We start from the raw sequence: 26,634 nt of genomic DNA, 5'->3' as shown, positions 1-26,634 counted from the left end.
AATTCCATGCAAGGTATTCAAAAAGAAGCCTCATCTCCCATCAATTCACTTGTACTCCCGACTAATGCAAGAAGTGGGAGGAACACCCTTCTGCAGCAAAATAGAGGAACTCAGCCAATCAAGGAGCATCTGTCGAGGCAAAGTGATGGTTGCTATTACAGCTCAATACCCTGCATGAGAGCTGTGAGGGAAAATAGGAGTTACAGAATTGAGGGGGGAGGGGTGTGAGGGAGTGATTGGTTGGGTAATAGATGAAATCAGATGAGGAGGGAGATGACAGACAGACAGAGCACAGAGAGGATGGGAGCTTAGATAAAGGCTGGTCGGTGATAGGCGGAAACAGATGAAGATGGGGGCAGGAGAGAAGGTACAGACAGAGTTTGGAAGGTGGTACTTGGAGCCCTGATGTGGAGCTGAGAAAGGCAATAAGGAAGGTTATCCAAAGAAGAAGTGTCTAATCATCTATTAAAACAGTTTCATCTCTTATTAACAATACTTGGTGTTAAGGATTGAAGAGATTTGTCAAAATCTCATTGAAACAAAATAGGAAGTGAAGCAAACCTTCAAAATAAATGGGAGCATCATTTTTATTAATAAGCAAGGTTGCATTGGGTACACTTCCAAGCCTTGCACCTCCAGTGATGTTCCAAAGGATGACTATGAAAGCTTCCATTTCCTCAGGAATCTGAATAGGGAGCATAAACATAATAAAGTAAAATTTCAAATTTATTGACATCACATACCACCCTAAGATTCTTTCACCTGTGGGCGAGAAAGAATTACCACGTATTGGTAGTTCAAAAAAAAACTGGACACAGTGTATACATGTAAACAAATAGCTGCAAACAGATAACAGACGTAAACAAACTGTAATACGGAGAGAATTTTTTAAAAAATCAATAAAGTGCACGAGTCCTTGAATGAGTCCCTGACTGAGGAGTCTGATGGTGGAGGGGTGGCAGGCGTTCCTGAACCTGGTGGTGCGAGATTGGATATATGTCAAGTTTATTTGGTGTAAAAACCATCTCCGGGTTTTTTTGCTCATCAGAAGAGAGCTTTTTCCAAACACCTCATGCCAATGGTGGCACTGCCACTGGTGCAGACCCACAGAAAGCAGAGATGGGAGGCACAGTGCTGTCCTGCGGCGTCCGACTGCTGTCTGCTCAGTGCAAGCTTTAAACGGCCTGTTAAAGGAGCCCAGAGTATCCAAAAAACCCAGCAGCAATAGAAATTCACCAAGACAATTGGTGCTTTTAATTATCGTTAAACATGAAAATCGGATCATACTTTATTTTATTCTTCTCTTTGGCTTGGCTTCGCGGACGAAGATTTATGGAGGGGGGTAAAAGTCCACGTCAGCTGCAGGCTTGTTTGTGGCTGACAAGTCCGATGCGGGACAGGCAGACATGGTTGCAGCGGCTGCAGGGGAAAATTGGTTGGTTGGGGTTGGGTGTTGGGTTTTTCCTCCTTTGCCTTTTGTCAGTGAGGTGGGCTCTGCGGTCTTCTTCAAAGGAGGTTGCTGCCCGCCAAACTGTGAGGCGCCAAGATGCACGGTTTGAGGCGATATCAGCCCACTGGCGGTGGTCAATGTGGCAGGCACCAAGAGATTTATCTTATTACTATTAACTTAACCCCCTTCTAATTCTAAGCACACGTGTGTGTAATGCGCGTGTAAGTTTAGAAAAGTTCTTTGGTTCACAGTCCAATCTCACTTCGCATTCCAAGTTCACTGGTTACAGGCAATTCTTATGCTGTGCACAGAATTTAACATTTATGAAGTTCACCAGGCTTTGGTGCTTGAAAGGTAAATGGTTATCGCTCAGGAAGGTTCTTGTCGGTTTTCAGAGAGAGATTTGTTGTTCACTGGACACAAACTGATCCCTTGTAATCAGTGTCTTGCCGAAGAAATTCGCCCTATCAGGGTTTTCCAGATGATAACCTTTCTTTCAGGTCACCACAGAGTTCCTTTTTGTTTCGCTTACTTCAAGTGAAACACTAGGCAGCCAGTCCTTTCCTCTTGTATGGATCATAAGGTCTTTGACCAGGCTAAACTAAGAACTCACAACCCATCTTCAAAATGGGGTTTTTCCACAAGCTTGGCAGCTTGTCCTGTTCTAGTCCCTGCAGCTGCTGCTGAATTCTCTCTCTTGCACTCTCTGGAAAAGCCTGTTTTACTCTCTCTGCTTACAAAACCACATGACTCTCTTAGAAAAGCAACCTCTACTCAGATGGACTGCGACTTCGAACGCAATCCTCCAAGTTCTTTCATCTGTTGCTCTACAAAACAACGATCCATTAGTGAAGTCCCTTGGGCACCCCCCAAAGCTTTTGCAAAGGTATTTGGAGCTAGCCTGTTTGGCTTGAGCTGAGCTCTTGTATTTTAAATGAGATCTGTTTTGAAGTGCCACTCTTTATCATGCAAAATCTTATCTATAAACAATATAAAATGTAAAATATTCTGTCACAGAGCAGATGGTGGTTTTATTGAAAATCACGCGATCATGGGGTCTGGGCCCAAGATGGTAGCAGCCACGAGGGGTTGGAGACTCCAGCAAAGTGGAGAACTGGTGCATGACACCAAAAAACAGGAAGAACACCCCCTGCTTGAGAAAGAGAAGCCGACAAGTCAACGCATGGGATGGCAACCACAACGGCGGACCAGCGAGGGACTTGGCAGCGGGCTGCTGGCGACTCAAGGTGAGGAACTTATACTTGCTGTGGGAGACTGCAGTAAAGGGATTCCCAGTAGGCTAGAGACTGCTGGACTGGCTCGAGACAGACTGAAGCAGTACGAGGTATCGGAACTGGGATGCGAGAGGGTGCTGAAGGCACTGAAGGGTTCCGAATTGCGTCAGAGGTTTGGATCTCGAGGTTGCCGATAGTTTGGACTGAAAGCTAAGCGGCTGCGCAGGCTGTGATGGCGCTGGAGGCAAATCCATGGAGACTCAGTGACTCTGGGAGACTCTCTTTTGCTTCTCTTTCTCTGACTGCAAGAGGTGCTTCAGGCAATTTCTGCCAATAGCAAATCTCCCTACCTTACAGCAGATGAAAGGCAATTCCAAGCAAGATTACATTGTTTTTATTCCATGACAATAAATTGATTCTTGAAGGAAAATATTTTAACATTGCATTTCATTACATTAAATTTTCTGCAAACATACAAACCTTAATTATCCAGTCAATATTACATTTGTAATTAAACATGTTTCAGCTTTTAGTTTTCAACCAAATTCACAATCAACCAGGCAGACCGCATTAAAAAATGAAAGTTATCACATTAATAGCACACAGTCCTTGAAACTGGCCCGAAGGGAACACAGGATTAGACAAGGAAAGAGAGAGGGTGGTGTTCAGGCTGAATATCTGCTGCCCCTGGCAAAAAAACAGGAAGCAATGCAACTTTTCGTGAATGATCACAGGGTTATTATAGTTGCTAATGGTTTACCCAAATGGTAGTAACTTTCCGCCATAGGGCGCTGCAGTAGAGAGGGGTAACCACTAGGCCAGAGAATGCACTCACACTGATCTGCTCAGACATTTGAAGTTGGTGGTGAAATGATACCAAAGATAGTCCCAAGTTTGTGGGGCTCAATTTAGAACACAAAGTCGAGTAAAAGGGAAGCATGTTGTGAGTTTTTATAGCAAGGTTATTGTAATCACTCAAACTCAAGTCAAGGCTTAATCTTCATTTGGACATACAGCACGGTATCGGGCCATTTACACCCTCTTAACTTATACCCTTCAGTATGCTTTTTGAAGGGTGGGAGGAAACTGGAGCCCCCAGAGAAAACCCATGCAGGCACAGGGAGAGCATACAAACTCCTGACAGGCATCGTGGGATCAAAAAAACCCTGGTCCAGTGCCGATCGCTGATGCTGTAAAGGCGTTGCACTAATCACTATGCCAACCATACCACCACAGAACAAGGAATACTGCTCTGTTGTCATTTATCAAGATCCGAGGTCATTGACAGTATCAGCACAATTCCAGTTGTAACAGAGCATCCTACAATCTTATACCTCAACCCCGACCCTCCAACCTCTAATTCCCTTTCTTTAAACCTTCCTTAAAATCCAACATTTTGAGCAAGTTTTTTTTAAAAACCAACCTAATGATTCTTCCTTTATGTCCATCTGCTTTTTTACCCAATTATGGTTCCATAAATCATCTCACAATATTTTCCTGCATTAAAGTTCATACATCAAGGCAAGTTGCTGTTGTTGATTTCATGCAGAACTACAGAAAGCAAGTCCTCAACACAGGCCTGGCCTGCCCTGACCTGCCGATCACCCTGAAGCGCGCAGGGGCAGGGTGGAGCCAACTGCTTGATGTTTGCAATCAGGAAGAGAAACAGAGGAATCACAGGTGTCAAAACCACTGATGGGTACAAGTTAAATCCCAGAACTTTCCATCAGTTCCTGGTAGTTGCATTGTATTTTATTGAAATTTTCATCTTTTTTTGCCAACAAGGACACATCCCCACCTTTATGTTCAGGCACGTGCTACATTTTGTCACACCTCGATGAAGGCCTCAAGCCTGAAACGTCAGTTTTGTATCTTCACACTTGCGAAATAAAGGACACTGTTTGACCTGCCGAGTTTCTCCAGCTTTGTGATTTTACTTCATCCACAGAGTCTGCAGACTCTTGCGCTTTAATTCCATTGTCCAGTTTTACTTTTTTGTCAACATCACAATAAATTTTCGTTAAGCGCCAGGAAAATATTTTTGTATTAGCTGTTGTCTGTAATCCCACATTCCCACTGATGCTGAAAAATAACTGCTGTAAATTCTACAATTCAAAATAATTTGTGGAAATCGACTCAAACAAATAATATTTTGATGATAAAGTTGTAGTGACCTGCGTGCAGCATCACGGACCAGCTTGCAGTGGCTGTGTGGACCTGGGGGGAGCAATAACAGCCATTGCCGCAGGAACTCTGGCGGAATCGCCTGCCAATCCCAGGCCAGGGCTCTGTTGACATGGGCCCCTGACATCAGCACCTGGGGCCCATATAAATGCGATGGCCAGTCTCATTTTCCAAGACTACGGTGTGCATGTCATTCTTCTCCATGCTCACGTAGTGTGAACACTACATTGGTGACCCCGACAGGTCCAACCGGTAGTTTGGCCCGAAGATGATGGATCAAGCAAACACAGCAACCATCCACGTGGTCTCTCTCAGACTTCCTAAATTTTGGCTGTTACAGCCACACGTATGAATTGAGCAGGCCAAGGCTCAGTTCCAGCTTCAACACCTTGTCACCGCCAACGACACCCACTAATTCTACGTTGTGAGCGCCCTCGATCAGGACACAGCAACAAAGGTCGTAGATTTCCTACAGCAGCCTCTGGAGTAAGGAAAATATGTGGTCCTCAAAGAGCTACTAAACCACACTTTCAGGCATTCCCGGTGCGAGCGCACCACCCGTTAGCGGCATATGGATAGATTGGGGAACAGAGTCCCGTCCGCCCTAATGAGTGAGATGCTCACTCTAACTGAGGGCCACAGACCTTGCCTGCTCTTTGAGCAGATCTTCTGGAGCAGCTGCCCAAGAATATCTGATTCTTGCTCACAGACGAGGACTTCAGTGACACTTGGAGGATCACGGCCCAGGCAGACAAGCTCTGGAGAGCGAAGAAGGATAGCAGTGCTATTGTAGATCACATCAGCAAGCTCCATGAATGACTCCAAGCAAGATCAAGGCCAGTGGAGAGACAAGAGAACCAGAGACAATTCTGATACTACCATCAGCGATGGGTCGTGGAGGCCTGTCAATGCCGCCCACCCTGCAGATTTCCATAAAACGCCCTGGCCAAATGTCATTGATGGCTGCGGTAGTTGGCCCATGTGATACCCTCCTCTACGTCTGGGACTCACTTTTGGGCAGGTGTTTCCTGGTCAACGCTGGCACCAATATAAGCATCCTAACCCCCACAGGCCTCGACACACACAAAAGGAATCAGGGCCCAGCACTGAGGGCAGCCAACAGCTCCTCCATTCAGACTCATCATTCCCCTTCATTTTGGCTACTTTACACAGACCTTCACCCTCATGGCATTGGTGCAACCGCTCCTGGGGGCAGACTTCCTTTGGCCCACTGCTTGCTGGTTGACCTCAAGGGACACCACTTGGTGCATACCAGAACCTTTCAGACTCTGACTCTGGGGAAAGCCAAGATACCTGCCCCCACCTGGAATCTATGACACTCTTGGACAATGAATTCCCCACATGCTGGCGTATGCTGGCACCACATACTGACCAAGGGGCCCCCGCTCCATGCCAGGGCATGCCAACTCCCTCCCAAATAGCTCAGCCTGGCAAGGGATGAGTTTAGGAAAACAGAGGAGCTGCGGATTGTGTGGTGCTTCGACAGTCACTGGACCTCTCCCCTCCACATGGTGCCCAAATCAGCAAGGGGTTGGAGACCATGCAGTGACTACCGGCACCTCAACGAGGCCACCACGCCCAACGGATACCCCATGCCCTTCATCCAAGACTTTGCTGCCAACCTGCACGGGGCATGGATATTCTCCAAAGTGGACCTCATCCAGGGGTACTACCAAATCCCACTTCACCCCCGTGATGTCCCCAAGATTGCAATCATAACCCCATTTGGCCTGTTCGAATTTCTCTGCATGCCCTTCGGTCTAAAGAGCATGGCATAAACATTTCAGTGGCTGATGGATGGTGTTGGCCGGGATCTCCCATTTTTGTTCATCTATTTGAATGATATCCTCAACACCAGCTGCAGCCGCAAAGGCCACGTTGCCCGCCTGAGACAATTGTGCACCCGGTTGAGAGAGTTCAGGCTGACTCTGAATCCCACGAAATGCCAGTTCAGTTTGGACACCATTGTTGTCCTGGGGCAAAGGATAAACAGACACAGGCCTACACCCCTCACAGAGAAGGTTGAGGTGATCCAGCATTTCACTAAGCCATGTACGGTAAAAGGGCTGCATGAATTCACCGGTATGATAAACTTTTACCACAGTTTCATACTGGCAGTGGCCAGGCAAGGCAAAAGACATTATCTACAGATGCAACATTTGACCATGGCAAGGCAAAATAAATATGAGGTAGCACTGCTTAATAATTCTTAACTGTCCTTTCGCATGGCAACAACGATCAATCCAGCCACCTTTGTGATGCACCCACCAGAAGAGATGGAGGAGCTGAAGCATGACTGTTTACAGAATGTCCAACTCGCAGTATTACCTCGGCAGGACCTGACTGACCACCCATTGGAAGACCCTGATCTGTCCATCTACACTGACAAAAGTTCTTACATTGACTCGCAAGGTACAAGACACACAGGCTATACCTTGATGGATCAGAATGGACAAACCTTGGAGGCCGCTGCTATGGAAGTCGCTCCTTCAGCACAGCAGGTGGAGCTCTTCACCCTAGTGCGTGCTTTCATTCTCTATGAAGGCCTGTGGGTAAACAGCAACACAGATTCCCGGTTCATCTTTGGGGTGGCTCATGATTTTGGACAGTTGTGGAAAAATTAGGGCTTTGTAACATCGTCAGGGACCCCCATTTCCCATAAACAAATGGCTCAGAGTTCGTTATCAGCAATCCAACTCCCAGAAAGGGTAGCTCTCCTTAAAGTTGCAGCACAGGCCCCATGGCAAAGACGTGATTTCTAAGCTTAATGAGGCAGTAGATAAAACAGCTAAAGCCGCAGTGCAGGATTATCAGGATGAGGTCCCCAAAGATTTAGTGCAATGCGAGTCCTCCTCAACGAGCCTTATGCCTTCCATCCAGGAGATTAGACTCCACCAAAGGGACGCCTCTGATAGAGAAATTGAGCAATGGAAATGTTCCAGCTGTTATTATGATGTACTTGAGATTTGGGTAACTCCAGCTGGGTAAACTTATACAACTGATCAATTGGCAGCTTTGGTACTTAGTGGCAAGTGTCTCACCTGTGACCATTTTAATCCAGGTAAAGGTCATTCTTGCCAGGTTGGTCAAACTCTTTTGCCAGAAGAACCATTTGATACAATGCAACTGGACTTTAATGAGTTACCTAGATGTCAGAATTATAAATGTTTTAGTAATAATAGATTGCTTCAGTAGATGGGTTGAGGCCTTCCCAACAAGGCCTCTACCATAGTGCATGTGTTATGTAAGGAGTTAGTTCCTCGCTTTGGTGTTCCTTGTAACCTTGTTCCTTGTTCAGATATTGGACAGCATTTTATTGCTGTTATTAACTGTGCAGTTTGTAACACCTTTGAAATGAAACAACAGTTACATTGTGTTTATCACCCACAGGCAGCAGGAATAGTGAAACGTGCCAACCAGACCTTGAAGACAAAATTAGCCAAGCTTACTGAACAAACTAAAGGCACTTGGCTTTCCCTGCTGCCCACAGCTTTATAACAAGTGCGCACAGAACCAGCTACTAGACATGGCTTGACACCCGCTGTGATCATTTATGGCCATCCACTACGCACACCCTTTCCCGATCAGTCACCCCTCCCCATCACTCTCCACCACACCAGTTCTGAAATGACTACATGTATTCTGGCATTAGCGCGCGCCCTTCTCCAGTCAGCCTCCAGAGTGCGCGCAGCTTTTGAAACGACCTCCACATTAGACATGCCCTCTCACATATACCCAGGGTCGTTTGTGATGATGCGCAACAGGGTCAGGGGTTCAATGGAACCCCGAAGGGAGAGACATTTGGTCCTTCTCACCACCCCGACCGCAATAAAGGTGGAGGGCAGAACCTCCTGGATCCATCTCCATCATTGTGAATGGTTGGCTCTGCTAACCAAAGGGGGAATGATAGAACCAGGTGAGTAATTTTACATTTTTATAGTATCAGGTGAACAACTACAGTATTATATATCATAGTGTTGTGTTTGATAATGAGGAATGATGCTGAAATATTTAATAATAAGCTTGAGTGGTAGGAATGTTAGACTAATGATTATTATGAGTTTTAATCTCTTTTAGACCTCGATTAATTCAGGATGAAGACTAATCGGATGCTGTGGCTTGCTGGCTGCGTGATTGCGACCCTATTCGAAAGCACTGACAATGTGATGGAACAAGCAGAAACAATTTTGAAACAGCAGACAAATGGGTGGTATAAGTGGGCAAATTATACAGCCGCCTTAACAATCTGATCTTCCCACTAACATAACAATCTGATGTTTGCACTATGGCTAGTCCCCCATTAATGAAAATCCCAGCCCCTTGTAATAACAAGACTTGCCAGAAGTGGATGAGCAACTCGGAGACATCAGGACTGTGCCCATGGTATTGCATGCATGATCAATCAAGCTTCCAGATATTATAACATAACAACCCTAATGTGGAAATGCAAAGGGACGCATCCTTGCGCTACTGTCAATGTCACAACTTCTCCCCAGAACACAATTCTCGCACGAGGGATGAAGTTTGAGTGTTGTCTGAGAAATGGTAGCGCTAAGGCCAAGGTCAAACATGTCAAGGGTCTGTGTGAAACTACTTTTGATGTTTCAGGAGGCTTTGAGGAATGGAAAAAATGCAATAAATCAGGGGGAAGGTAGATAGCCACCTCCTCCTTTTGATATTTGGAAGTCCCAAGAGTAACCTTTAGCAGAATTGTGGTGGGATTGTGGAGGAGACCTTAAGGATACCCTCCTGTATAATTAGATAGGCAAATGTGCACAGGTAATGTTAATGCATCAAATATTGATTAGTCCAGACTTGACTCCTTGCCACCAAAGTAGAAGAGAATACCTTGGGGACCTTAGAATACGTATAGATGCCATAGGTCAACCGCGTGACATACCCAACGAATATAAGGAAAGAAATTAGATACCTGCATGTTTTGAGGCTTTTATCCCAGCAAATGGAGTATCTAAGAATGCTGAACTATATTTATTATAACCAACAGAGATTTATCAGTTGTTCCAATGATACAGTGAATGCCCTAGGAGAGCAGGTCAATGCGACAAGCAAGATGACATGGCAGAATCGATAGGCTTTGGACTGGTTAATGGCTAAAGAAGGAGGTGTCTGCATCATGTTTGGCCAGCAATGTTGTACATTTATTCCTAACAACACCATTCCAAATGGCTTCTTCACCCGGGCTGTGAATAAACATAAGACTCTGCAACAAGAATTAAAGGACAATGTGGCTATGGCCACCAATTTTTAATTGGTTACATGTGAATATTGGCCTGAAGGGTTCGTGGTTTACCAAGATTGTGATAGTTGTAGTAGTATTATTAGCAATGCTCCTCTTGACTGGATGTTGATTGTTGCCATTGATGAAGGAAGTTTTTTTTTCCCACTTGGGTAAGCCCAGCCGTCCCCATGATACTGCAAATGATGGGATCAGTGGGGGTTGAGACTGGGCAGTGGGATGAGGAGATACAGGCTCAGAGAGAACTGGAGCTTTGGGAAGCTGATGCATTGGGGAATATAGAGGAGCAAGGGAGGCTGCGCAGGAGTCCTTAGGTTTCAGCACTTTTGAAATTGTGTTTGGACATCAGGTTAGAGGACCTTTAATGTTGATCAAAGAACAGTGGGTTAATGACGATGTGCAGTTGAATTTGCTGGATTATGTTTCTAAGTTTAAGGATAAGTTACAAAAAGTGTGAACTTTGGCTCAAGAAAATTTAGAAACGGCTCAGGGTAAAATGAAGCATTTATTTGACAGGAAAGCTCAGGTGAGGAATTTTAAGACAGCAAGTAAAGTTTTGATTTTGTTTCCAACACATGACAATCCTTTGAAAGCTAGATTTTCTGGTCCACATGTAGTTATTACCTAAAGAGATCCAGAGTGATCAAGGATATAACGTTATGTCTGGGTTGTTTCAGCGTTTGATTTATGAATTGGGAATAAAACAGATCACTTCATCTGCGTTCCATCCTGAAACTCATGGAGCTTTGGAAAGATTTCATTCTACTCTTAAAAATATGATGAGAATTTATCATCTGGAGAATGGAAAAGATTGGGATGAAGGTATTCATTTATTGTTATTTGCAGCAAGGGAGATAAGTAGCGAGGAAGGAAGGGGTTAAAAGCCAGTGAGAACAGCTAGATTTTGCAGCATTCTAGTAAGGTGGGCAAAGCAATTCAAAGGGACCAATTAGCACGACGACTCACTATAGGAATTTACTCTGAACTAATCAACGAGCAGGTATGATAAGAGGCTGTCAATCTTCTGTAGCAATGAAGTTTGTACTTAGTAACAGCAAAGAGTAAGAATGTATTGTGTAAACTTTAGACCTTTACTTGAAGGATGCTGCCTGCTTTAATTGGTAAGAGGATGTTTTTGGCTCAAATTAATCCAGCTGCCCCCATGATGCTGCAAAGAATGGAGGGAGATGAAGGTGAACTGTGGAATATGGATGAGACAGAAACACAAATTCAGACAGAAATTGTAGCATAAGAGTTTCAGAGATTGGGAAAAATAGGACTGCCTTCCTATGAGGCCGCTGTTGGGTCTTTGGAATGAGTATCGCAATGTACACAGGATCAAATGCAGGCAGGAGGGTTAGGGTATGAGCCATCCTGGAGGAGTAGGGAACGGCACTGGGATCACTGAGGGAGACACCGGTATGAGCTCCCTATAAGGTTCCTTTTGCCGATGAGCCTCCGAAAGTGGACTTGGGGTACCCAAGGAGGTACCATGGTAGTTTTGCTTTGTGATCCTGTGTATGTTGTGCTAAAATCACAACAGGGGAGAATGAGGAAGTTGGCTCAACTGTAGGTAGAGTGAGGGGTGAGTACAGTGCAGTCGAGCTTTGCAACATGATGGGAAAACAGCAGAAGAAATAATTTAGCAAGAAGCTGACACACAAAATATGTCAGAGCAATGAAGGTCGCAGCAGCATCTGAGAGAACAATAGAGGACTTGTTGATATGCACCTGCTCTGATTAGCACCCTGAGACTTCGCATATGCAAGAAACTAGCTACCAGGTATTGATAAGCTGGGGTCTTATGATTGGTAAAATATTATACAGCAAGCGTACTAACTTAGAGATACTTTGTATCTGCGAGGAACGAACTATTGAATATTTAAAAATGAGGTCTTTTATGATTGGTGTAACATTATACAGTAAGCTACGGATCAGGATAAAAAAGAGAATGTATTGTAGCTGTTCGGGGTGGGGGGACATTTGTCACGGACTCCTGAATGGCATTTCAGTAGTAGCAGTGAATGAAAGTAACCCAATCTGCAGATTAAAGAACGATCCAACCAAGACTGTAGTTGAAGTCAGTCATTTCGTGTGAGCACCCTGCGAACCCGGAATCCACAGATGGATTGAACAAATCGAGGAGTCCAAATAGGTTGATGTGTCACCTACCTACAAGAAGCACCCTATGCTTCTTTGCCTGCATAACATATTTTTATTAATTATTGCTGGGACACACCTCATTGTTTAAGCCATGCCAATGGTGAGAAAGAAACGGAGCCACAAAAATGAGGGACGAATGAATGGAAGAAATGGCCACTTCTATGTTCTTTACAAACATCAACCAGTTCATTTCCCACTGTAATATCACAAAGTTATTCTTAATTGTTAATGAGCTTGCATTTCATATTTAATTGATCCTGGCTGCCTCTTCTCCTTAGGTCACCTGACCTCCCTCCAATCAGCTTCTAGCTGCTGCCTCACACCTTTTAAATTCTAACTGCTGCCATTCTCAGACTGTAACTGAACAATCAAGTTGAGTAGAAAGCAGGCCACCAATTTCATTCTCGCAGCTCCCAATCCCCCCCCCTCCCCTTTCAAGAGAGTAACAGGGGCAGGGTTTCCATCAGGTACTAACAAAATCTCATTTGAAATCTCAACTGCAAATCCCAACAAACATGTCCTCAAACTGTGGCAATGAGGAACCATTGGAGAGACAGGTGAAGGCTTAAATCCACATCCAGTCAGAAATTTAAAAAGTTAAATTAGATGAATCAAGGATTCTTAAAAGTTCATCTTAAAATATGTTCTGCCTCCACCCCATATTAAACCTTAAGACTGTACCGTGGACTGACAGCAATTTCCACTTCAAGTTTATACTTCCTTAATTTGTACTTTTTATATAATCCTACCATTATCATGAGAATATATTGAATGTGAAAAGCTACAACTTACAGAATCAGGAAGGGATTGGAGAGTGATGTTCTTTGAAGATTCACCACTTCTGAAGTTGACCACACCTTGGAGGGGGTAAACATCATTTGTGAATGCAGGGACCAATCTCCAGTGAACACTAATGTTGCCAAATGTTCCTCTGTCACGGATTACAGCAAGGTTAGCTGACAAATTGAAAAAAAGATACCAAATTCAGTCTTCAGCAGCATAGAAGAACATTGTTGCTCAGTAAACCTGAAATTCCACTTTGTTCTCAACTTAAGGGTCCAGGACCAACAATCAGTAACATTGATCAGTCTTTATAACTTCCTTAATGAGCCCTAACCATAGCACAGGTGCCAAAATTAAGAACAAAGATCCATGCAAGTGGCACCTGCCTTATTTTGTCCAGACAGTCAGAGATTAACTGAACATTAATGGATTGAAAAACTTTTCTGTCGATAATCAAGTTATTTCATTTATTTTTTCCAAATAGAATGTGTGCCAACAAGTATTGATAAATCCATAAACCCATTCAATTACTGGAAAGCAAAATCAATTGCCAGGCTTTTCATAAAGCTGATGTTGCTATGTTTACCTTTGTGTAAAATATCATCCTTGCTTTCATTTATGGTTTGCGTTGATTCTCGAGGGTTGAACTGTAACACACCATGAGGGTCATCATTCTTCACCACAGTGATACTGACTTGTGTAGCAGCTCCTAATTTGCTTGGCGGTATGCCATGGCTGCTGAGTATTGCAGAGTAGTGTTCATCCAGCTGAGAACAAGTCAATGAATTGCATAACTATAAAAAGGAGTCATTCATCTGTCACCTAACTCTTTAACAGCAGTTGAAGGCTATGAACAATGAAATAGAAAACTGGACAGTTTCAAGTGAAAAGAAATCTTCTTCTTCTTTCGACTTAACCCTCTGGCCTGTGGCCATTTTAACCTTTCATAATATACCCTCCAGACTGGGTCCATGGGTAAATTACAGAATGAACACCAGTGCAAACCAGCTGGTGGTTGGGTCTAAAACAGTACGGCAGGTTGGCATAGCATTAGTGCAACACCTTTTACAGTGCCAGTGATTGGGACCAGACCTCAGTTCGAATTCCGTGCTGTCTTTAAGGAATTTGTAGGTTCTCCCCATGTCTACATGGGTTTTCTCCAGGGCCTCCCACCCTTCGAAAACGTACCAGGTTAATAGGGTGTAAATTCAGCAGCGGAAACTCAGAGGGCTGAATTGGCCTATGTCTAAATTTAATAAAGTTAGTCCTGGAACACTGGGACACAGAGTATTTATGAGCTTGTTGGTGGTCCCTGAAAACTGGGACATTGAGAATATGCACTCATTGGTAGTCTCTGAAAACAGGGACATGGAGGCCAAAGGGTTAAAGATCTGCTATAAAGCATGCAGGGAAACAAGTTAATACTGTGTTAATCAACGCCCATGACAGCGTAGCGATATCCGGTTGCAAACAGCATTGAATGTTCAAGTATAAATAACGATTATATGACTTAGAAATATAATGCTGCTGAACTGCTAAGACATGGGGGATTCCATGTTGGTGATTGATTAACAGAATGTAGGTTTGCACTGATGTTCTGAAGTGATTTTAGATTTGCCAGTCAGATGGGAAAATGCTGAAGAAATTTGAGAAGTGAAATAGGGTGGGTAAAATAAAAGTTGTAGCCAATTGCTATAAAATTATCAGATTGTTACATTAACCATTTGATAAATGCAAACTAAAGTGAAGCAATTGTGCATGAAAATTCCAGCAAAATTGTTTTTATTTTAATAGCAGCAAGGCCTGCAGTTAAAGAAAGAGATTCGATACAAGGATTCATCCCAAAGACAGTAATGTGTTTTGCTTGTCTCTGATGTTCACATTGTTGTTTCGAGAACTTGCTTGTAGAGAAATTGACCATCATTTTACCTTTGGTAGAATTATTGAACTCCAAAAAGATTATCAGCCTAAAGTTATTTAAAAATTTTTGAAACTGTAAAAGGAGCTGTAAGATTTGTATTTACACTATTCATCGACAAAACAACACAGTATCTGTACAATCATTGTATTCAGTACAGGAAAGTTTTTGAAGAAACACTCAATTTAAAGAATCTACTTGTCTGCTGAGAATAATCTGTCATTCAACATTTTTATCTGAAATTCTGAAAAACAAATCTACACCAGTTTCTTTTTAAACATTCTGGATAAAAAGTAATACAAAATCTTACCTCTGGTATGTCATCCTGTCTTGCTAACAATGTTATTGCTACCTCACTTTCCCCAGGATCAAACTCCAAAACTCCTGTATTCCCATAAAACTCAAAAGATTGATTTGGTTCCACAACATAGCGCAAGAATTGCTTCAGGAGTGTACCATAGTGTCGCACAATCTTGAGTTCAAAGGCAACTCCTTCCTATGAAAAAAATGCTTTGCTCACTTACATCAACAGACACCATGATCAAATCACATCTGAAGAAAGATATCACACTCTTCTGCAGCAAACAAGGGAACCTTAATTTGGAGGTAAATGCCATCATTCTCAAGCCTGGACCGCCATTGTTGCTGATCTGATTTTGTCCTCAACCCCATTTCTGAGTCTAAAGGGGTTCCTCAGCCTTGCTTGTACACAGTTAAATGTCAGTAGGTGCAGGTGCTGAAGGTTAGCGAAGCACTCAAAAGTAAATAAATCCTCGGGCTGGATAAGATCTATCTCACAGACTAACGGAAAAAACAAACCAACAGGTGGGGTCCAGACAGAAATTTCTGCAGCTTTGCTAGCAGAAGCTAGGTCCCAGAAGATCAGAGTCTTGCTATTTTTTTTTAATTTAGAAGGGCAGTTGGGATAAGCCAGGTAAACACCCATCCGTGAGCCCTTCATCAGTGGTACGGGATTACAGCAGAAAATTCTAAGAACTTCTGTAAATTTAAAAAGCAGGATCAGTAAAAGTTAGCTTGGCTTTGTGCAGGGGGAACACTGGCTCAACAATGTGACTGTTTTTGAGGAAGTAAAAATGAATATTGAGGAAGTCTCTATGGTCATCTGACAAACGGAAGCAAACTGACACGGTCCCACATGGTCACGAGGGGTCCACAAAGTTATGACATGACAATCCAAAGTGAGCTGGCTAATTGAATCAAAAACAGCTTGGAGTTAGGAGATGATGGATAGTGGTGAAAAGATGGATTTCTGATTACAATTCTGTGCTGAGTGGCGAACTGCAGGGATTGATATTGGGACTTTTGCTGCTTGTGATGTATATTAATGACTTGCGTGAAAGCAGGAGATATGATTAGCTTGCAGCTGACGTGTAGAGGGGATTATGGGTGACAAGGAAGCAGATAGAAAGAGATGGTTGATAGCCAATTTGCACTGGCAGAGGAGAAAGTGGAATTAGATGCAATGACAATATTTAAGAAGAATCTTTGCAGATATTTGAATAGGCAAGGTATAAAGGATATAGTTCGAATTCAGTTAAAATGGATTAGTGTAGATCAGCCAGAGTTCAGCATGTCATTCAACACAGAACATTACTGCACAGTACAAGACCTCAGAAACTCGAGATACACACACACCCACCCCTCCCCCCCCCACCAAGCAAAAAATTTAAACCATACCTTCCTCATAACCTTCTATTTGTCTTTCATCCACGTGGCTAAGAGTATCTTAAATGCTCCGATTGTTCCAGCCTCCACCACCACCCAAAGAACCCATAACTCTCTGGGTAAAAAAAAACTTGACCCTAATGTCTCCCTTAAAATTTCCACCCTTCACTTTGTATAGATATCATCTGGTGTTTGCTACTCCCACCCTGGGGGGAAAAAAAGTAGTGACTGTCTACCTTTGCAATTCCAAATATCTATGAACTGGGCTTCAAAGCAGAACACTTTGCCCAATAATATAAGTTACGGTACACAATGTCAATGCATATTCCACTCCAATGATCATACAAAGCAACCTTCTTCCAAAATCTTGAATATTCCAGAGCTTGAACAGGAAATAGTAAATTTTGTATCGTACTTTTTTTTTTGCATTGTCATGTTTTCTATTTGTCTCATTCTTTGACTGCTCAATACTTTTCAGTTAAGTTCCTCACTCATTCCGATACCCTGCACTGTCTATATAACGCATACAGTAATAATGTTCAAACATCATTCATCCAGACTCACATGCACAAAATATGGTCCTCTTGTCTGTGAGGAGAATTCAAATACTCCGCCCGGGTCATCATTTTGTAAAATAATTATTTTTCTACTGATGAAATTTGATTTCATAATCTGATTTTCTGGGTGAGCTCTGAAAATGTAATTTGAAGTCAAAATCTATGATTATCACTATTTCACAGAACACACTCACATGCATTCAAATAGTACAACGTATGGTAAGCTCATCTCATCTTAAACTTTATGAAGTGATGGATTTTTTTTTGAATGCAGGAACCTCATGCAGGCAGAGTTGATAGAAATCATATTCTCAGAACAAATCAAAACCAAAAGGTGAAAATTTTCCAAAATGCACAGCAAACATAGTCACGTAAAATGTGTGCAGTTCCTTAATGCTGGTATAAACCATTACAAACGAATTGTCAAACACACTCAGAGAGAAGAAAACCATTAAGGCAAGAGTTCGTTAAATTTAATTTTCTGCATTGCTTTTCTGTTACAATAGAAAAATTAAAAAGTTATCAAACACACACCTGACTTGAATCCAAAAGCAAGCAGGATCTGAAACATAAACTGTGCTTCTTTCTCTAATGACATCCTGACATGCTGAGTAATTCCAGCATTTTTTTTTAAATAGATGATTTGAGTTATTGCTTAACATCATAATTTTCTCATTTGTCAATACACTCCAAACACCAGCTGGACATCCTAATTAAGCAACAACCCTAATTTAAGAGTTATACATCTTGGCCAGAAGTTGTAGTGCACATTACAGCTGGTCAGGCGGTCACATGTCCGACAATGCAAGGCCTTCGGACAGCATCATCACACTTTTTTCCTTGATGTACTGTGGAATGTACAAGATCAGGGGTCTGGAGAGGGGGAAGGGGACAGGAGGGGAGAGGATTGGAGAGCAGCGTCCATATCAGGGTATGGTTATTTAAGATCTGAGACATGGGAGTCAAAAACAGATGGTAGGTATTGCTCCCATCGCAAATGGTAACAGAAAAGGACAAGATATATGACTTGCTTTAGTGACGTCCAAGTTGATTGCAAGACTACTTAAACCACTTCCTGAAGTGGCCAGAGGTGACCAAACTTCCCTGGCAATGCTCCAAGAGGTGAGGAATATTGTCACTGATTTGTAAGTATGTGGAATTAATCAAACAAGGGGTGTAAAGACTTATACCTGGAAACCACTCTGTTGAATTGGTGGAGTTAACATTCCAAGGTCATATAAAAAAAATTAATTTTACTTAGTTCATGTGCCAAGCTCCCAAAGATCAAGCACTTACTTGTTTTCTCTGCCGCCATGCCTCCTCTAACTGCCAATTTTAGATTTTAACACAAGAGGAAACATGTCTCCACGCCAACATGTCAAGACCAAGTGGAATCTCATGTTATAAATTCTCAATGCCAGGAAAACAGGGTGTGATGATACACTGCAGTACATCACTCAGCCAACAGGTGGCCTAGTGACACGGCACCCGGCCTTATGACATTCGACCACTAGGTGGCCTAGAGACACGGCACCCGGCCTAATGACATCCGACCACCAGGTGGGCCTAGAGGGCCCATGGTATAAAGCTGAGGTTCCGACTGTGTGCTCCCTCTCTCCCCAGGATCACTGCTGCAAGCAGCTAGCAGCTAACTAGATCTTTATGTGAGTGGAACAAAGCTGTGTTGCCCCAAACAGCATTGTGCCTGTGTTTCCCTTTGGTCCAGCTGCCATACAAGGCTAACAATATTCAAATCCAAATCTTCTCTGAATTGTTTCCAATGAGCGATAATGCTAGAAATCAAGCTGGAGCATCCTTTTGAGGCCATGGTCCATGTCATTGAAGAATATAAGAAAGCCTCTGCAAGACCAAGGTGGCCACGTTAAGTCAAGTGGCACAATCAGACAGCTAGAGGAGCTCCTGCTTCACCATTCCATTCACCCCTGAATTCAATGCAAACATCCAGTGCTCTCTGTATGTATTTTGCACACTCTCCCTGTGATCATGTTGAACTCAGCTGAGTGCTCTACTTTTCTCCACATCAGAGAGATATATTACTTGGGCAATGCTACTTTTATCTGATGTGTGGGCAAGTGGTTGAATCCCTGTAAGGAGATGAATAGTGGAATCCATGGGTGGTTGATGAAAAGGCCAGAAAAATAAACTGGGGTTAATGTAAATGGGGACAATGACCAACATGAACTCAGTGGCCCCCCAAGTACCAGCTTCTGTGCTATGAGAAAATACTACTCTCCAACTAAGAGTCATGACAAAAATCCCAGAAAAGGTGGACAACTTTCCATGTTAATGGAACCACTGCTTATTTGATGCAGAAACTGATGAAATTCCCCATCACAGTCATTCAATGTACCAGCATGATCTCTGGTTCACTGAGGAAAAGGGAAGTGAAAGGCCTCAAATCTTGTGAAACAAAAACTCAAGTCTGTCAGGCAGCATCATTTCAGTCTTCCGAAACAAATGCTTCTGAGAACCGAACAACCAACGGGTACATGGGGATTAAAAAAACCCATGCTACATCTACAACATCCTTCCATTTCACTGAAAAAATATGAACATCAATGCAAATCTCCACTTAAAAGCCAACATCTGCAGTATTAAGGCCCTCGGAATATTAATTGGCCCGAGTTGGGCAAGTCAAAACATCACCATGCCCAACCCAGAATCACAAAACACTCCATCGCTTGCTTTGTCGTGGAAAGAGATTATTAAGAAAAATATTCCAAAGCAACATCGAAACAAATTCTGCTCCTGACAGTGAAGTAATATTAGGGCCTCCCTTTAGAATCTCAGGACCCTTTGCAAATGGCAGCATCACTATACCTCACAAGCTATTCACATGCCTGCCCAATCTGTCACTTCCTGCTCCATCTGTGGAAGAGCCCATGGTTCTTGTTTTGCCTTTGTAAGCCACGTCAGATGCCACAAAATGAGAGGATGAAAGGGGCTGCTTAGGAAGAGTGACCTGCACAGTGGTGCAAATGATGGTTTAGCACCAGTCACCCTTGGTTTAATTCCATAGAAAAACTAACATTCTCCCTCTGAACATGTGAATATCCCCTGGGTGCTCTGGTTTCTTCCCATGGTGCTGTTAAAATATACCCCGTGTAAGAATCAGGGTTTGGTGGGTGAGGGCAAGAACAGAAGAGATCATGAACAGATGTGCAAAAGGCTTCCTCCCACATCATAATGAAATGTTAAGAATCACATTCGAGTAAAGCATAGCAACCTGTTTTTCTTTAAGATATATAGCACAGTAACAGGCCATTTTGGCCCAAGACCCCTTGCTGCTCAATTACATTTGATTGACATAACCTCCGGTACGTTTCATGGTGGGAGGATATGGCCCATTACCGTGCTTTATGTCTAAATTTAAAACGCTTTAAATATACAATTTAAAATTTTTTAAATGTAAATTTTAAATACAAAGTGAAACACAAAAGTCTACAGATGCTGTGAACCTTGAAGAAGGGTTCCAGGCTCAAACATTGGTAATGTATCTTTACCTCATACGGACACTGCGAGACCTGCTGAGCTCCTCCAGCAATTCTGTGGCTTTTTTTTTTTAAATTTTCACCCAACGTCTTGGCCTCCAAAACAGCCATTAATTCACCAACCGCTGTCTATAGAAATTCCACTGTATCTCTGTTCTAAGTGGACACCCTTCAATCTTGAAGTTGTGCCCTCTTGTCCTAGACTCACCCATCATGGGGAACAATCTCCTCCTCATTCTCCTAAATTCCAAAGAATACAGCTCAATAGCTGTCTCAATTTCATCTCACGATAACTCTTTAATTCCAAGAACCATCCTCTGAACCTCCTCTGAACTCTCTCTAATGTCAGCACATCCTTTACTGAATGAGAAGCACAAGACTGCTCACAATACTCAAAGTGAGATCTCACCAGTGCCTTATAAAGCCTCAACATCACAGCCCTGCTCTTATATTCTATTCCTCTTGAAATGAATGCCAGCATTGCATTTGCCTTCTTCAACACTAGACTCAACCTGCAAGTTTACCTTCAGGGTATCCTCCACAAGGACTCCCCAAAGTCCCTTTGTATCTGGGAGATTTCAATTTCTCCCCATTTAGAAAATAATCTACCCATTTATTTCTTCTACTGAAGTGCATGACCATACACTTTCTGACATTGTATTTCATTTGCTCTGCTTATTCTCCCAATCTGTTGAAGTCCTTCTGCAGCCTCCCTGTTTCTACACTGCCTGCTCCTCCACCTAACTTCATATTATCAGTATTTTTTTTTCACGCCAAAATGGAAAATTGCATATTTTCCTGCAATGCCCGGCACCTGCCTGATCTTTACCCACTCGCATTCACCCCTTTGTATTTTCCAAAACTGCCACTCAACTCACCATGTCTCCCTGTTCTTTGAAATATTACTTTTAACTGGCCGACATAGGAGTAGAAAAATTCAAACATTCCTAATACTCTATTTGCTTACATAATGCAAAATGGAAACGGAAAATGAAAAGGTGGACAGATGGAATAAAATTGTTGAAGTAAAGGTTTGTTCAGAATTTGAGTGACATTCTCTTGCTTAAATGAACAAAGGAATAAAAATGTGAAACAACCTAATTATTCTCATTAGTCATCTTACATTTAAGGTAATTTCTGTGATTTGAGACATGCTACATGCAAACCAATGTGTGCAGTCCAATCATCATGAAACAATTGAATAAGAATCAAGGTTTTGAGTAAAATCCGAACACAACTCATTCTACTTACCCAAAATATACAACAAATCTTTCTGTCTCTACCCTGCAGACACAGAGCGTTAGGTAATGTGAGGTTTTTTTTTTAAACGAAATAACAGAATTTTTGGAAGATAAAAGATGCACGTTACGATAATGTTACTTGCTTTTTGAGAAATATAATCTAAGAATATTTCGCTCGGATGCCAGCCGACATTTTTCCATACCTTGATGAAGGGCTCAAGCCCTGAAACATCTATTATGTATTTTTATCTCTGCTACATAAAGGACATTGTTTGGCCTGCTGAGTTCCTCCAGCATTGGGTTTGTACATCAAAGAATTTAGCTTCTCTTCAGGACATGGATCCCCACAAATCATCAGAATTTCAAGATCTGTTCATTACACGATCCCAGGATGGCTGAATGTGGAGAAATAACAAACCTGCATACACTAAGCAGGCAACTATAACCTTTTTTTTATTTTAGAAATGTAATGATTGCATTGTCCTTCTATCTGATTAAAAATAATCTCCATACTTTTGCTTTTTGAAAATGTATGTTTACTTTAAAAAGTATCATTTTTAGGCTTCCAGGAAAACCACCATCTCACTTGTGAAATGTCTTCCTGTACGTTATTATTCACACTGAATATTTACAGCCATCAATACAAGTATGAAACTAAAAAGTGCTTGTGTGATGTAGAGCACAGAGTGCCAAGTAGTCTCAGCCACACTGTCGCTTCAACAATATCCATGAAACTCCTTTCATAATCAGGCTGTTAATCTAACCAATAGATAGCCCCACTCTTCCAATGAGGACTAGCTAAGTTGGCCCTTGCATGAAAGGAATTTCAGCCTGATTTCAGATCAAAGTACCAGATTTGGGCACCTCAACTCAGCAATAAATGTTCTATTTCTCTAGCAATTAGTCGCACAGTTTCTTTTAAATCAATTCATTACAATTCAGTTGGTGGAAGTAGTAATAGTGATTTTCGAATGCATTTATTAGATCTTTACTCGGTGCCAGTATTTCAGACACAAAACATCAGTGGCTGCTTTTTCTTCCAAAGGCAGCCGTCTGCTGTTTATTTACGGACAATAGAAGAGGCCCTGCCGCAACTAGCTCTTTCAGTGGCAGACAACACTGATGCTGGCTGGCAGCAAACACTGTCTCTTCACACAGCCAAATTGCAGCCAATGTAAGAGTGCAGAGAAACCGCTAATGCAACAGCTGTGGAATAATCTCATTTAGGATAAAAGGGAGTCAGCATTACCTTGGTTATAACTTTGTTGCCCAATTTAAGATCGGCATTTACTGCTGCTCATTTATAGCTGCAAAGTCAGAAATCCAGTGGAATGTTCCGATAAACAAAACAGAAGGACTTTTTGTAATTTTGTAGCAAGTTTTATAAAAAAGGCTTTTATAAATAAATTTTAAAAATAGATGAGATGTTTTTTTTTTAAATACAAGGGGCATCAAGAGCTTTTATGCTCACATCAACAAATTTTGAGTGTGTTTTAGATGTGGGAAATATAGAGGTACTTTTATATGTTCAGTTTGGTTATGTGGGAAAGTTAAATTCTTTTGGGAGAAAGTTGTAAAATTTTTGAGAGATTTGTTCAAAATAGATTTGCAATTAGATCCAATTATGTATTTATTGGGTTATATGAATGTATTAAATGCAAGGTTACAAATGAATAAACCATATTTAACTTTTGTACAATTAGGGTAAGCAGTAGTGAGAAAATGTACAGCTGTTACATGGAAAAATTATGTAGAATTTTGTACGAAGGCGGCATAATAATTTCAATCATGTCTATATTTGGAAAAAATAACATAATCTATGAAATAATTATTTTTTTTTGTTAAAATGTGGAGTCCATATTTAAAATCTATGGCTATAGATTTTAAAGAAATAATTTGTGTGGAGTTGGCACACCAAAAGGTTACTATTTAATACTCATCTATTATGTGTTTAAAGCTCCGGGGGGGGGGGGGGGGGGGGAAGGGGGGTAGTTTAGTTTAATTTTCTTAAGGGGAGGGGGGAAGGGGTATTTTTTTTTGGTATTATGTATTTTATGTACAATTTTATGAAAATATTAAATAAAATGTTTTAAGGAGTCAGGTGGTGAAATGGGAGCAGTGTTAACTTTCTTTGGTTTGATGAACACTTGGGTCAAGAGCAATTTTACATGATTCAATACTTTGCAGTCACACATGGTACAGGTGGAATACTGGATATGCTGAGCAAAGAATAAATGAGCTGATTTTATGAATACAGTGTGGAAAACAATATCAATTTGTAACTATATTAGGAACACCTCCCTATATGTTTTGTTTTAAAAAGTGTCTTTGCATGCCTGCAATTTTCCTAAATATATATATATATATATATATATATATATATATACATACATACATGACATTTAAGAGCCAACACACACTTAAAGCTCGCTGGAGGTTTCTTCTTACAGGTCTGCTTTAAAGAGGAGATCAGACAAAGCTGTAATTTTAACTGCACATTTACAATGAGGTTTATGTAGCTGGAACAGGGACTGAATACTGAAAAGGCTGAACAGATCCTTTCCAATTTCCCCATGGGATTATAAGATCAAGAGTCTACAGTGCTATCTCCTGCAAGAGAAGTTAAGGCTTCGTCTGCATAGAAGGATTGAAATACCAGCTGGTTGGGGAAAAAATCTGGGCAATTAAAAAGTCATCGAGGTAGGAGAGTGAATTTTGCAAGTATCCAAGATCATTTTTAGACTTTGAATTAAACAGATTTGTATAAATTAATTACACTCTATAAATAAAAGAAACCATCAAATAATAGAAAATATGGGTTAGAAAAAACAACCAAACTTGTTGTACGCAGGTTGATACCAAAGAAACACATTCTGAGTCAATTAACTATTAAATAATTAAAAGCTCTAGGTCCTGTTCCCAGGCATTTTTAAAAATTTTATCTGAAGAAGCATCTCTTATTCCCAAATACATATCATAAATGTTATATATTGAAGCATTATAGAACAGTTGTAAATTAAAAATTACATCAATTAAATTCTTATCAGTCGTAAAAAATCTCTAATCTGTATATACTGAAAAAAAATGTGTATTTGATAGATCATATTTAACTGAAAGTTGTTCAAAGGAAATGAGACTCGACAAATAAATCATTAAAACATTTAATGCCCAATCGCTACCATTCTTTAAACGTTACATCAATCATGGAAAGTTTAAAGAAGTAATTAGAAAAATAGGACTGGAGAGAGAAAATCTCATTAAACTAAAATATTTTCTAAATTGTACCCATATCCTCAAACTATGTTTAACCACCAGGTTATGAGTTAATTTATTTAAATTAGGAGAGGATCTTAGAAGACAAATGAGGTAAAATTTTGTAACAGAATTAGATTCCAGAGAGATCCATATTGGACAGTCTTTTTTAAAATATTTTATTTTGGGAACATTCAATCAACATGCAGTCAAAATGAAGAATAATCAAAAAGTAAAACATAAATGTCTATAATATTCAGTTATTTTAATATAACCAAAATGTAAGTATTTGTATATTGACTGCCCAATAATAAAAGCTAAAGTTTGGTAAAACTAAACCTCCATTCTTTTCAAGTTTTTGTAAATGGACTTCATTTAGGCAAGGATGTTTATTCTTCCATACACAAGATAAGATTGAGTTAAGGGAATAAAAAAAGAGACGAGAATAAAAACATGTAAAGCCTGAAAAAGGTTAAAAATTAGGTATTATATTCATTTTAATAGAGTTAATTTTGTCATGAAGGTTGAAATGCTGACTAATGTACTGGGGAGGGGCGTAGTATACTGATTGCTTCCTATTGGCTATAATTGTAGAGATACTCCACCCTACTGATATAACAGATGGAGAACCTTTCCCAGTTTAGAGGTGGCTTTTCGTCTGTTAATAAAAGTCCAGTATTGGAATGATACTTGACTGGTCCTTGTCTATGGCATATAAATTATAATATCAATATCAAACATTACATAATTCAGTACAATCTAATAACATTCAATGCCTCTTAATAAGAAGGCAGTAAATCAAGAATTTATTTTGAGCCAGAAAACTGTGTAGTAAAATGTTTGCTACAATAACTTCTCATTTTTGATATTTTCTGCTCTAACTGACCAGAAACATGAACACTGTTACGCTTTCCATAGATGCTGTCTGTGATGTTGAGTATTTCTAATATTTTCTGCCTTTATTTCAGTTTTCAGCATCTGCAGTGTTTGGTTTTGGATAATAAACGTAACCGTGTTCAGCAATCGAAGGGTAAAAATAATGCGGATGCTGTAAGTCAGAACGAGAAAATGCTGAAAATTTTGAAAGCGCACAGCCAAGCATATCGCATTTCTGGGGACAGAGAGGCCGAGACCGAGGCCGAGAGACCGAGAGACCGAGAGACCGAGAGACCGAGAGACCGAGAGACCGAGAGACCGAGAGACCGAGAGACCGAGAGACCGAGAGACCGAGAGAGAGCGACAGAGAGAGAGAGAGCGACAGAGAGAGAGAGAGCGACAGAGAGAGAGAGAGCGACAGAGAGAGAGAGAGAGCGACAGAGAGAGAGAGGAGCGACAGAGAGAGAGAGAGCGACAGAGAGAGAGAGAGCGACAGAGA

The 26,634-nt window shown here is 41.4% G+C and overlaps 1 protein-coding gene across 1 annotated transcript in view; it reads right to left on the bottom strand.

The window, feature by feature from the left end:
• The window catches only part of adgrv1 (adhesion G protein-coupled receptor V1), a 537,083-nt gene that overhangs the window by 468,319 nt on the left and 42,130 nt on the right, over positions 1-26,634 (bottom strand). The window contains exons 10-17 of the mRNA XM_069918000.1: positions 20,101-20,237; positions 18,047-18,127; positions 17,789-17,908; positions 17,262-17,388; positions 15,322-15,507; positions 13,680-13,860; positions 13,103-13,266; positions 562-685 (exon numbers count right to left, since the gene is read on the bottom strand). Coding sequence (XP_069774101.1) covers positions 562-685; positions 13,103-13,266; positions 13,680-13,860; positions 15,322-15,507; positions 17,262-17,388; positions 17,789-17,908; positions 18,047-18,127; positions 20,101-20,237 — 1,120 coding nt within the window. The remainder of the gene's footprint in view (positions 1-561; positions 686-13,102; positions 13,267-13,679; positions 13,861-15,321; positions 15,508-17,261; positions 17,389-17,788; positions 17,909-18,046; positions 18,128-20,100; positions 20,238-26,634) is intronic.

The sequence above is a fragment of the Narcine bancroftii genome, chromosome 1 (genome assembly GCF_036971445.1).
Source record: "Narcine bancroftii isolate sNarBan1 chromosome 1, sNarBan1.hap1, whole genome shotgun sequence".
Lineage (NCBI taxonomy): Eukaryota > Metazoa > Chordata > Chondrichthyes > Torpediniformes > Narcinidae > Narcine > Narcine bancroftii.
The sequence above is the reverse complement of the archived record's forward strand: the minus strand, read 5'-3'. Positions and strand labels throughout refer to the sequence as shown.